Source organism: Procambarus clarkii, chromosome 30 (genome assembly GCF_040958095.1).
Source record: "Procambarus clarkii isolate CNS0578487 chromosome 30, FALCON_Pclarkii_2.0, whole genome shotgun sequence".
Classification (NCBI taxonomy): Eukaryota; Metazoa; Arthropoda; class Malacostraca; order Decapoda; family Cambaridae; genus Procambarus; species Procambarus clarkii.
In genome coordinates, this window is record NC_091179.1 from 29,618,422 (window position 1) to 29,630,770 (window position 12,349).

At 38.2% G+C, this 12,349-nt stretch overlaps 1 protein-coding gene across 1 annotated transcript in view; it reads left to right on the forward strand.

Moving 5' to 3' along the window:
* The window catches only part of LOC138370005 (uncharacterized), a 31,058-nt gene extending 20,034 nt beyond the window's left edge, over positions 1 to 11,024 (forward strand). Inside the window, exon 4 of the mRNA XM_069333772.1 lies at positions 11,019 to 11,024. Within this exon, the coding sequence (XP_069189873.1) occupies positions 11,019 to 11,024 (6 nt within the window). The remainder of the gene's footprint in view (positions 1 to 11,018) is intronic.
* Positions 11,025 to 12,349: the final 1,325 nt, after the last annotated feature.

The window sequence follows — 12,349 nt, forward strand, 5'->3', positions numbered from 1 at the left end:
ACCCAACGCCTCCTTTTCTACCACGGAATAATTTCTCTGAGCTGCATTAAATTTTCTAGAGTAATAATACACAGGATGCTCAATCTGGTCTAAACCAACTTGAATAAGCACAGCACCTATTCCAACATCTGACGCATCAATGTGTAATATAAATGGTTTATCAAATTGGGGACTAGCAAGAATAGGTGAGGTGGACAATATGCCCTTTAGGTTCTGAAAAGCATTCTGACAATCTTGTGTCCACTGAAACTTTACTTGCTTGCGTAACAAATTTGTCAAGGGAGCAGCTACTGTTGAAAAATTTCTACAATAACGCCTATAGTATGCACACATACCAATAAACCGTTGGACTCCTTTCTTATTGGTTAGCACTGGGTAGTCCACAATGGCTTGAATCTTATCTTGTAAGGGGATAATCTTACCTTGTCCTACCTCGTGTCCAAGATAAGTTATCGTACCTCTTGCCCAACTACACTTATTCATATTTATGGTTAACTTTGCGTTTTTCAACACTGTAAACAAGTTCTTAAAGCCTAAGAGATGATCTGCCCAATTCTTACTGTACAAAACAATGTCATCAAGGTAGGCCCTACAATCTGGCACATCCTTGAGTAAGAAATTCATGAGTCTTTGAAAAGTAGCAGGTGCATTTCTCAAACCGAATGGCATGACATTAAATTCATACGCACCATCAGGTGTAACAAAAGCAGTAACCTCCCTAGCATACTCTGTTAATGGAATTTGGTAGTACCCTTTTGACAAATCAAGCTTACTTACATATTCGGCATGTCCGATGGACTCAATACATTCCTCCAACAAGGGTAAAGGAAAAACGTCCACTGTAGTGTTCTTGTTCAGTTTCCTATAATCCACGCACAATCTCCAGGTTCCATCTGGTTTTGGCACTAACAAACACGGAGAGCTCCAAGTACTTTGACTTGGCCGAATGAAATCATGCTGGAGCAGATATTCCACTTCTGCTTGTATAATTTTCCTCTTTTCGGGATTCACTCGGTACGGATGTTGTCGAATGGGGGTGCTGTCCAGGAGCTGAACGTCGTGTGTGATGAGGTGGGTCTGGGTAGGAACCTCCCCAAACAGAGATGTATGGTTGTCCAGCAGAACCTGGAACTCATCACGTTGTTCCTCCTGTAAATGACATAGCATCTCCCTGCCATTGGAACTGGAACTGAGAAGTTGAATATTAACATCATGTCTCTCACTACAATTATCCTCAGGTGGTAACTCTTTCCGACTAAAACAAGCTACTACACCAGGTCCAACATAAGCTTTTAATCTGTTAATGTGTACAGTCATTTGGGGTTCTGAAAGATTAGGGCTAATTAGTTTATAAGTTAGGTCTCCCACCTTTTCTACCACTTGGTAGGGTCCGGCGAACTTATGGGACATGGAAGTCCCCATACGAGGTTTCAACACCAACACCAAATCTCCGACAGCAAACGACCTGAGCTTAGCTTTGAACTTCTTGTCATATCTTACTTTCATGGCTTGTTGAGTCCTTCCCAGATGTTCTTTCGCCAACTCACGAGCCCGACACAACTTGGCCTTGACCTCACTCAAGTACAATCCACTCTGATGAACAGAGACATCTCCCAACAACTTTTCTTGTAGCATTTTAAGAGGACCTCTTACTTGGTGACCAAACACTAGTTCAAAAGGTGAACAGCCCAATGACTCTTGTAGCCCTTCTCTAGCAGCAAACAACACAAAGGGGAGATTCTCATCCCAATTACGTGGATGAGTTTCTCCGGTTGTCCTCAGCATTTGTTTTAAAGTCTGGTGGAAACGTTCAAGCCCACCTTGGCTTTGTGGATGATATGGACTGGATAATTGGTGCCGAATCCCTCGGGATTCGCAAAAAGTTCTGAAAACTTTAGAAACAAAATTTCCCCCATTGTCACTCTGAATAACTCTAGGCATTCCAAACAACGAAAAGAATCTTTCAAGACACTTGATGAGATTATGAGCCTTGGTATTCCGTAGAGCATAAGCTTCAGGAAATCTAGTAGTCATACACATGAGAGTGAACAAAAACATGTTACCCGATTTAGTCTTAGGTAAAGGACCTACACAATCAATTACAACATGAGTAAATGGTTCATCAGGAACTACAATAGGTTGCAATGGTGCTCTAGGTACAGATTGATTTGGTTTACCAACAATTTGACAGGGTACACAGTTATGACAATATCTGACCACGTCTTTCTTTAACTTTGGCCAGAAAAAATATTTACTTATCTTATGGTACATATTCGTGATACCTTGATGACCTCCCATGGGGTCATCATGTGCAGCCTGCAGGACCTGCCTACGATAATCATTGGGGACAACGAGTTGGGTTCTAATCTCACAATCATCTGAAGAGGGAGTTCTCTTGGGTCTCCACCTTCTCATCAGAAGTCGATCCTTGAAGAAGAAACCCGTCCCTTCCTCCAATGCATCAACATTATCAGGAGCCTCAGAAATACACTTAATTAAACTAGGATCAGTAGTCTGTACAACACTTAAGGGCAATGACTCAGACTCAGCAGCGAGCGGGCAAGAACCTAGTAGCTTGATCTCTTTTCCCGACTGATCAGAATAAAATGGAGTCATAGCTACTTCGGCCTCACTCTCGACAACTGGCGCACTGGAGACAAGCGGGCAAGGTACAGATAGTTCAGCCTCCTCACCTTCACTTTCCTTGTGATTTAGGTTCGGCGGGGCTTCTACTACGGCCTCACTCTCATCATCCAGTCGAGTCATAAAGGAATCCTCAAGATCCACCTCCCACTCCTTTACTGAAGGGGTCCTGGTCTTGGGAACAGCAACCTCAGTGAAGACAGGATTACTCTCACCTGTTTGTCCCATTGATCTAGTTACAACACAAGCAGGGTAAATAATATCATCATCTGCTTCTGGTTGAGCTAATACATTAGGGGGTTTAGTTAACATGATGGGACACTTGGGCCCTACAACCATTTGGTTGCCAAAATCATTACCTAGAATAATGTCTACCCCAGGAATGGGCAGTTGTTTACTTACACCAACATTACACCATCCTGAAGTATATTTAGAATCAAGGTTAACTTGCAATAAGGACACTGGTTGCACACTACCGGCAATACCTTGGAGAAGCACAACTTCACCCAGATCTCGGGTGTCAACATCAGCAAGTACATTCTGGGTAATAAGAGACTGTGAAGCTCCAGTATCACGGAGTAATTGAACAGTCTTATGTCTACCATTATTACATAATAAGGTACCTGTGGAAATATAGGGTTTGAATTCAGCCAATTAATTGGGACTGACTGTAATACATGAAGAATTAATAGGTTGCAATCCTTTACTCATAATAAGACCAGTTGGCCGTAGTTCAGGATGCAAACTAAAACATGAAGAAATCACATGCCCCCTTCTCTTACAATGGGTACAATGCTTGACAGTGGACACACTGGTATAACCAACTGCCGGTTTAGAATTAGCATTACTAGGCTTAGATGATCCTGGCAATGGAGTAACCATCTTAGGGTTAGTAAGAGAAGAGTTCACGGGAGTAACTGTCGCACCAGGAGGAGACTTATACTGATAAGGAGTTCGGTGAGCATTATAATTTACTCTACGACTAGACTTAGGTGAAGTGGCCGTAAACGGGGCCTTAGTCAACAACTCATGCTCATCCGCGAGCTTTGACAGCTCATCAATATCTGTTACATTCTTTTGTTCTGCCATAAAAGTAGACAACTGGTCTGGGAGACATGACAATACTTCTTCCATTATAAGAAGATTCTTTAGAGCATCAAAATCAGTGACTGCAAGTGACTTTAACCATCTGTTGCAAAAATTCGTCTTCTGACGAGTAAAATCTGCTATTGTCTGATCCCTTATCCTCCTTAGGTTTCTGAACTTTTGCCTGTCTGCCTCTGGATTTAACTGGTACGCATTTAGGATGCTTTTCTTTACAAATTCATAATCAAAACTATGAGCGTCAGGTAGGGATGTAAAAACTTCCTGACTACGCCCCTTAAATTGAGACTGCATAATGGCTACCCACTGATCCCTTGGCCAGTTCATACTGATGGCAATTTTATAAAAATGTGCAAAGAAAACCTCAGGATCCTCCTCATTGAACTTGGGTAATTCTATATACTTATTCATCCTGATGGGATTATTATTACTATTTATTGAAACATTACTAGTATTTCCATGCCCAGCTGCCATACGCTGTGATTCAAGCCTGAAGTTAGTGTCAGCCATTTGTTGTTGAATCTCTAATTGCCTAGTTTGTTCCTCGGCTTGTTGCTTCTTTGTGGCTTCTATTTGCAACTGTACCGCAATTTCTAAACGCCTAGTCTCAAGCTCCCTTTGCTGAGCTTCAGCCTCTAATATTTTCTGTTCTTTTTGAGCTTCAAGCTTAGCATTGGCTATTTGCGCTTCTAACTCAAGACGCTTTAACGTCATCTGATCACTCGACTCCTCTCTTAACTCCTCTAGAATTTCTTCATCTAACTCCCCATTCTCAACAAAATGCGTCACAATGACTTTCAATATTTGGGCTTTAACCATTCTATTGTTGGCGGTCAAATCCAACTGATTTGCCATTTGTATTAACTCAGTCTTTTTAAGGTTCTGAATCCCTTCAAAGTCTGGGTGAGCCACCAACGCTGCAACTTTCTCCTCCATCGTTACTAACACTTGGCACTTGATTCACAAAAATAATTAAAACAATGGCACTGCACTACACTTCACTGTAAAATTGTCACCACACTGAAAATTCGCTTGGCCTCACTGCACAAACAAAATATATAGGATGACTTACCTCAAAATCGTGAAACGTTGTTACTTGACACACAGGAAAGCTTGCTTGGCACATGGAATAGTTCTTAAGAAACACACAGACACTTGACACACTGGTACCTAGGAAGGCAAGGTTAGATTAGCATAGTTAAGTTAAAGTGGGAACAATATTTCCCGGCACAGGCCCCCATAACTCTTTGTTACCTATCGTTCGTTACGGCTCGTGACCCTACAGCAGCCAAACTTTAATTACGTCTAGGGATACGAGACAACTGCTGTTCTCAATAGCGAATCACCAGTATAACCCCTTGATAAGTAATGAGCACAATATTAAATCTTCCTTAGGACTGAAGGATAGATACAAAATCTTATATAGATATATATTAAATAAATCTCAATAGCAAACAGATGATTATTTGGTCACAATATATCACATTAAAAATATCACTGTATCTTCCAGACATTAAATCAATATTATTATATGTATGGCTATGACAGAACAAAAATGTATAACTTAACTCCACACGATGCTAACTCCCTGGTTCCGGATCAGCTACTGAATAACAATAACGCGGGAGTCAAAACACATTGCCTTGCCCCGCGAACAATTTGCCAAAGTTACAATATTTATTATTTCAACAATGGAGCAATACATTGTGACAAGAGTAATCTTAAACTAACTTAATGAATAATTAATACATATTGATATACAAAAATAAGGTAATTATTTCTTTACATAGTAATTAAAATATGCATACAGAAGGGAGTAATGGCATGCACACCCAGCAACGGACGGTCCCACGACAATTTGCCAGATACAGTTCACTCAATTATTATTCACCTCTGTTACCCACATATGATCACATATAAATCATTAGTTCCCGTGGGAAAACTGAGCACACAAAGAAATAAAACAATCATTCCCACGATACGTTGGGCCTAACGCCAACACTGTAACATGAATGTACGTTTGCATAGAACATATAAGTATATCAATATACATGCTTGTAATTTACACACAATTATAAATGTACATATTAATTTATTTACTTACGTATCTTATAGGAGTACGTAACAGACGTATCTTAGCACCTAGACCTAAAGCTTTCTTTACCAGTGACTTGGCTGATATGACATTGTTAGCTAAGCACAACAACGATATTAAATATTTATTAGTTTGTGTTGATATATTTTCAAGGTTTGCACATGTAGTTCCACTATCCACTAAATCAGGTCAGAGTGTAAGTGAAGCCATGAAAGCTGTTCTGGATTTACCTTCATCAAAAGGTGTAAGGAAGCTTAACACTGATAAGGGCGGTGAATTCTATAATAAATATATGAAACGATTGTTAGACAGTAAAAACATTGATCTGTACAGTGTATTTTCTCAGGAAACTAAAGCCAGCATTGCAGAGAGATTTATAAGAACATTGAAAACTAAGATATATAAATATTTAACGGCTTATAACACCTTAACCTATATAAATGTTTTACCTGATATGGTTAAAACGTATAATAGAACACCACATAGAGGATTAAAGGGGAAAACACCTATTGATGTACATGCTTTATCTTCGCCTCAAGATGTGACTAGGCAATTTAAGCTCATGTATAAAGGAGAGCAGCAGACTAAGCCACGCATCAGTAATCATCTGTCTGTAGGAGATACAGTACGGCTTGCCTTATCTAATCGTATTTCAAAGTTCAAAAGAGGTTTTCATCAACAGAACACTAAGGAAATATTTACAATTGCTCAAATTGATACTAAACAACCCGTGCCTTTATATTATCTAAAGGACTTAAATAATAGACTTATTGAAGGCGGATTTTATAGAGAGGAGTTGACTCCCACCTACTTGTCAGATACATTTGAAATTGAGAGAATTATAAGTAAACGTAAAGTTGGTAATACTACTTTATATAAAGTTAGATACGTCGGTTACGACAGTTCATTTGATCAGTGGGTGAATTCAGATGACGTGAAGAAACTATGAAGAAGCAGCCCTTAGTTAGCAAGTATCGTGGATTTATTGAACTATTAGCTAGATTAGGTTATAATTCTAGGAAAAAGTTAATTAAGACTCTTAAAAAGGAACATATACTTTGCTTATCAGAAATATTTAATAATTTCTTAAAAAATAAAATTGAAGTTGGGAAGCCTATTTTAAAGAGACTTTCTAAATATAGAGCTCTACTCCATACATTAACCTGTAAGAAGAAGGCTATTTCACTCAAGAAAGACATATTAACAAGTAAAAGAGGAGGTAATTTATTGGGCATTTTACTTCCCATAGCTATAAATTTCATTTCAAGGCTGTTTAATAAGGAATAATGAAAGAATTCTATCTTGTACCACGAAAAGCTATTGATCAACAGAAGCCTACGGCAGTAAGTGTTGAGAAGCCTACGACGACAGTGAGAACAAATCCTGTTATACAACACTTGATAGACTTAAGATTAAAGCTTAAGGATTATGATTTTGCTGTCTCCTTGTTAAATTATTTTAATACAACTGGACTTGTAAAGTGGGATGAGGAAGGGAACATTACATCACCAGTTACTGGGATCAATATTGTTGATGACGTTTTAGGCAGGATGTGCACTCCGAAATTGTTATTCCCAGAAGATAAACTGCCAATAGCAAAGTTGTTTTTCTCTTTGACCTCTACACCTAAGAATTTATTTAGAAATGTAGATGCGAAAAATCAAGTGTTTTCTCCTCCAAGTTTGAAGAGGAAGATCAAGGCTGGAGATGAAGGAGAGTCTACCTGGATATCATATTAAGGTGAGTTTCTGTTTATTTTTATCATTTACTATTAGTCTACAGGATGGATAGTTACGTTATATATGCAGCGAGTAACTCTGATACTGATGTATTTAAAAACAATGCTCCCAATGCTTTTGAAAATAGATTACATAATCAGCTGCCTTTAGACCCGAATAAAGCTTATGAAGTGTGCCTGAAGAATATATTCCTGCCTCCATCTTATTTCGCTGTTAGGAGGAATGACCCGGAAAGTTTTATTTCAGTTCAACTTCTAGTGTCTAATAAAAATTTATCTGATTTGAGTACGGTGAATACATCTTTCACTTTAAAGTCGGATATTTTAGCCAGTGATAATTGCATAGAGCTAACGACTATTTTAAATAGAGAAATTTCTACTATATTTTCAAAAGGTTCACTGAGTTTTATAGGACCCGTACTTAATTATAATTTCCCAGATCACGGGGACGTTTATATGAAATATGATTCGAGTATTAATCGAATTAAGTTTAATGCAGCATTTAGTGAGAAGTTGTTAAAATTATTTATTACAAAGGATGGAAAATTAGTTGTTCGAATTTCTTTATCTTTCGGTCGAAATATATGTAAAGTTATTGGAGCTGAAGTAGGTAAAGCCTATGATATTTTTATTATGAATAAGCTACCTAATAACAGGTTATCTGTACAAGATACTTGCTATTATCATCCTAGGCCGGGAGGCCGTATAGATTTCTTGTGTGTATATTGTGATAAGGTGCAGCCAACCATGTTTGGTAATCAGATTGTAAATATCTTGGATGTTGTTTCGTTTCAAAGTAATGTAACACACAGGAAATTATATAAACCTTTAAATACGACTAATATTGATGGCATCAGTATTAGATTAACAGATCAAGATGGGGAGCCTGTATATTTTGAAAAGGAAGGATGTACGATTGCAGTATTACATATTAGACCCGTTGATATATAATGGCATGAGTAGAGGGAGTTTATCATTCTCTCTTGGACTGTTTAAACATGAGGGTCGGGTTTGTACCGCTGTCTGTTGACGAGGTAGGGCGATTTATCGCTCCTCGAGGGAAGAGAGGTGGAGCACTGGGCGATATTACTGTTTTTGATAGAAGACATTTAAGAGGAGGTGGAATATTAAGTTTCTTAACTGGTCTAGCTCGTAGAGCAACTCCTTTCCTATTAAAAACTATCATGCCAGCAGCATTGACAATGGGACAGAATGTTTTGCAGGATATAAATGCTGGTCAAGGTACTTTGAAAGATTCAATTAGAAAACGCGGTATGGAAACATTGAAAAGTATAGGTCCTAAATTGTTAGCAGGTGGCCGAATAACGAAAAGAAAAACGAAAAGACCTGCCTATATAAAGAAAATGGATAGATATAAAGACGTGTTTTCATAAAAACAGTACTAGTTGTATGCTAGACGCAGACATGATGAGTGTAAATGCTCCTAGTGCAGCATTGCAAGTTCCTTTAGAAAATTATACAGCTGCTATAAGCGATGGCTTTCCTAAAGTTAATCCGCATAGAATGGTTGAAAGTACGATATTTTCATGACAGACACAGGATATTTTACCTGTGAATTCGAGTATTAACAATAAATTTAAAGACTCTTATATTGAATTCCGTATCCCAGGAGTTAAGGGTCAATTTATTGATCTTTCGAGCTTGACGCTAGAACTGATGGTTGAATTAACGGGACCTGACGGAATTACGGCTTTAGCGGATATTAAAAATGCATCAATAGTCAATGGTTTGTCCCAGACAATGTTTAAAGCTGTAACTGTTTATTTAAATGAGCAAGTGGTGGAAACTAATTCATTATTTTCATATTTATCATATGTAAAGCTAATGACGACGCTTTCTGAATGTAAAGCTGAAAGATTTAAAGAACTGACGTATTTCTATAATGATGTTTTTCCTGAAAAATATGATGTAGATTATTTTAAGAATGCCTCAGAAGACCTTAAATCTAGATTTGTAAAGTTAAAAACTGAGGGAGTAAATTGTTGCTTTAAACTGCTATTGGACATTACAACTTTGAGCGAATATCTTTTGGATGGAATTGATATTCGTTTGAGATTAGAACTTAACAGTGATCCGTGGGTTATAAACAGTATTGAATCTGGATATAAGTTTAACATAAAACTAGCTAGAATGTGGATTGATCGGATAACTCCATTTGCATCTGGATTGGAGGCTATTAATAGAGCTCTGGCTGAACAAAATACGCCAGTTACATATACGTTTGATAAGACACTCCATAAGACGTTCATTCTTGGTAATGGGCAGCAGAGATTAAGTATTGACCAGCCATGGGGGAGCATTATCCCAGATAAATTATTTATTATGATGATGGATATGGAAGCAATATCAGGAGCGTATACACTTAATCCACTTTATTTCGATCACTGCGATTTATCTAATGTATATATTACACGTGATGGGACAAACTTATTTAATATAACTTGCAAGTTCCCGAATAAATGTTCGAAACTATACTACGAGACTCAAAATACTGTAGGCTTTAATGCTTGCAATACCTTGACATATAATTCATTTATAAAAGGAAGAACGTTACTGGCATTTAGACTAACGCCTGAGGAATTGAGAGATACCCTTCCTATAGAGGCTTCGGGTAACCTGAGAATTACATTAGAATTTGCTGTTCCAGCGAAATCAAATAAAGTTATTATTTTATTCGGAATTACAACGGGAGTATTGAGAATTTATTCCGATAGGCGAGTTGTGTGTGATACAAGAGCATGAACTGCAAACAAATTAATACGGCATTGAACGATATGAAAGGTAGTAAAGCTAAATATATTGGATGCTATTTAGCGACGGATATATATAGAATAATGAAGCAAATACGGGATAAACCGATTATGTTTATAATAAATACCTTAGGAAGAGACTCTAAGGAAGTAATGGGTCACTGGATTGCTGTATATAAATCTAAACGGAAAATAGTTATACTCGATTCATATGGAATAAATGTGTATTCGCCATACATTTCGGAGTTTTTAAATTATTATAAAGACTGTGATGTATACACGTTTACAGAGAGACTTCAGAGTTTAAATACTTACGTATGCGGGCTATATGCGATGTTTTTCTGTTACCATCTTTCAAACAAGGATCTAAAAACTGCAATAAAGCTATTTGAAACTAGTTTTACTTATGGAGAATATATGCAGAATGATAGGAGCGTAATGAGGCTATCTTATGCTTTATTTAAAAATATGCCGAGTTGCTATGAAACGCTGTGTTATGATAAGAGCGATATTTGTTGGAAAATGTGCTTGGAGACGACTGGCTGAATGAGGCTATAACAAATTATCTAACGGAAAATGGTGAGTACATTTGTTTTGAGGTTTTATGTGTATGATAAATATTGTACATGTGTAAACGCTATCTGAAACTGTTATTCTTTATTTACAGAGATGAAGAGTGAATAGGACGGATATTATACAAGCGGATTGAGGAGCGAGCTTCTTAGAACTTCGGGCTAAATGAGTCGTTTATTATAAATTGTGTAAACTAAGAATTAGATGACTAAATAAATTATAAATAAATAAATAAGTTTTATTAACGCCTAATGTATATATATATAAATTATTACGGTGGCGAACGCTGACAATGACTGGTAGATGACAGGACATGTAATCAGGTGATGATTGCCTCGGGCAGATAGCCTGGGGCAGGTAGCTGGGGCCAGCTTAGTTAGTCTCTGAGACAGTTTCAGTATTAAAGGTTACATTGAGATGCTTCGGTTGATTTGTATAAAACTGACTGGTTAATGAAAAAGGAATAAAACATTAGTATGTTAGAAAAATAGGAAGAGGGAATAATATGAAGAGGAGAGAGAGAGAGAGAGGAGGGACGGTCCAGATATTATGGAGAAGATAAGACAAGATATGATAAGAGGCGACCTACGAGAAGCGTCTGGCTGGCAGGGCCTAAGGTAAATAAAGGTGACGCGAGAGATTGCGAGGTAAGGGGGGAGGGAGGTGATGTGAGATACGAGACCTGAAAACCTTGGTCAGCACAGGTGATTTTCTAAATTTACATGAAAACATTGGCTTACACAGACGAATTTTGTAAGTTGAAAACAGGTAAAATATGTCCGCAGAGTTCTCCTGAAACCCCTAAAGCGCTACACACGATATTTTGAATTTCTCCCATAAGCCCTTAACAAACTTCTAAGTCTCGGAAATTATTTTCATCATAAGAATTCCATACTTCTAAAATCTCGGAAATTACTCACTCATAAGAAATCCTTAATCCCAAATCTGTGACTCCCCAAATTCGCCTGAAAACCCCAAAGCGCTACACACGATTTTTTGGACCTGAAAAAAAAAAAATCGTCTGTGGCGCTTACATTCCACAGGGGTCCTCGGCTAGAAAAAAAAAATCGTCTGTGGCGCTTACACCCTACTACTCACCACAACCCCACACTGTACCAGAGTATACCCCCACCACAACCCCACACTGTACCAGAGTATACCCCCACCACAACCCCACACTGTTCCAGAGTATACCCCCACCACAACCCCACACTGTACCAGAGTATACCCCCACCACAACCCCACACTGTACCAGAGTATACCCCCACCACAAACCCACACTGTACCAGAGTATACCCCCACCACAACCCTACACTGTACCAGAGTATACCCCCACCACAACCCCACACTGTACCAGAGTATACCCCCCACCACAACCCCACACTGTACCAGAGTATACCCCCACCACAACCCCACACTGTACCA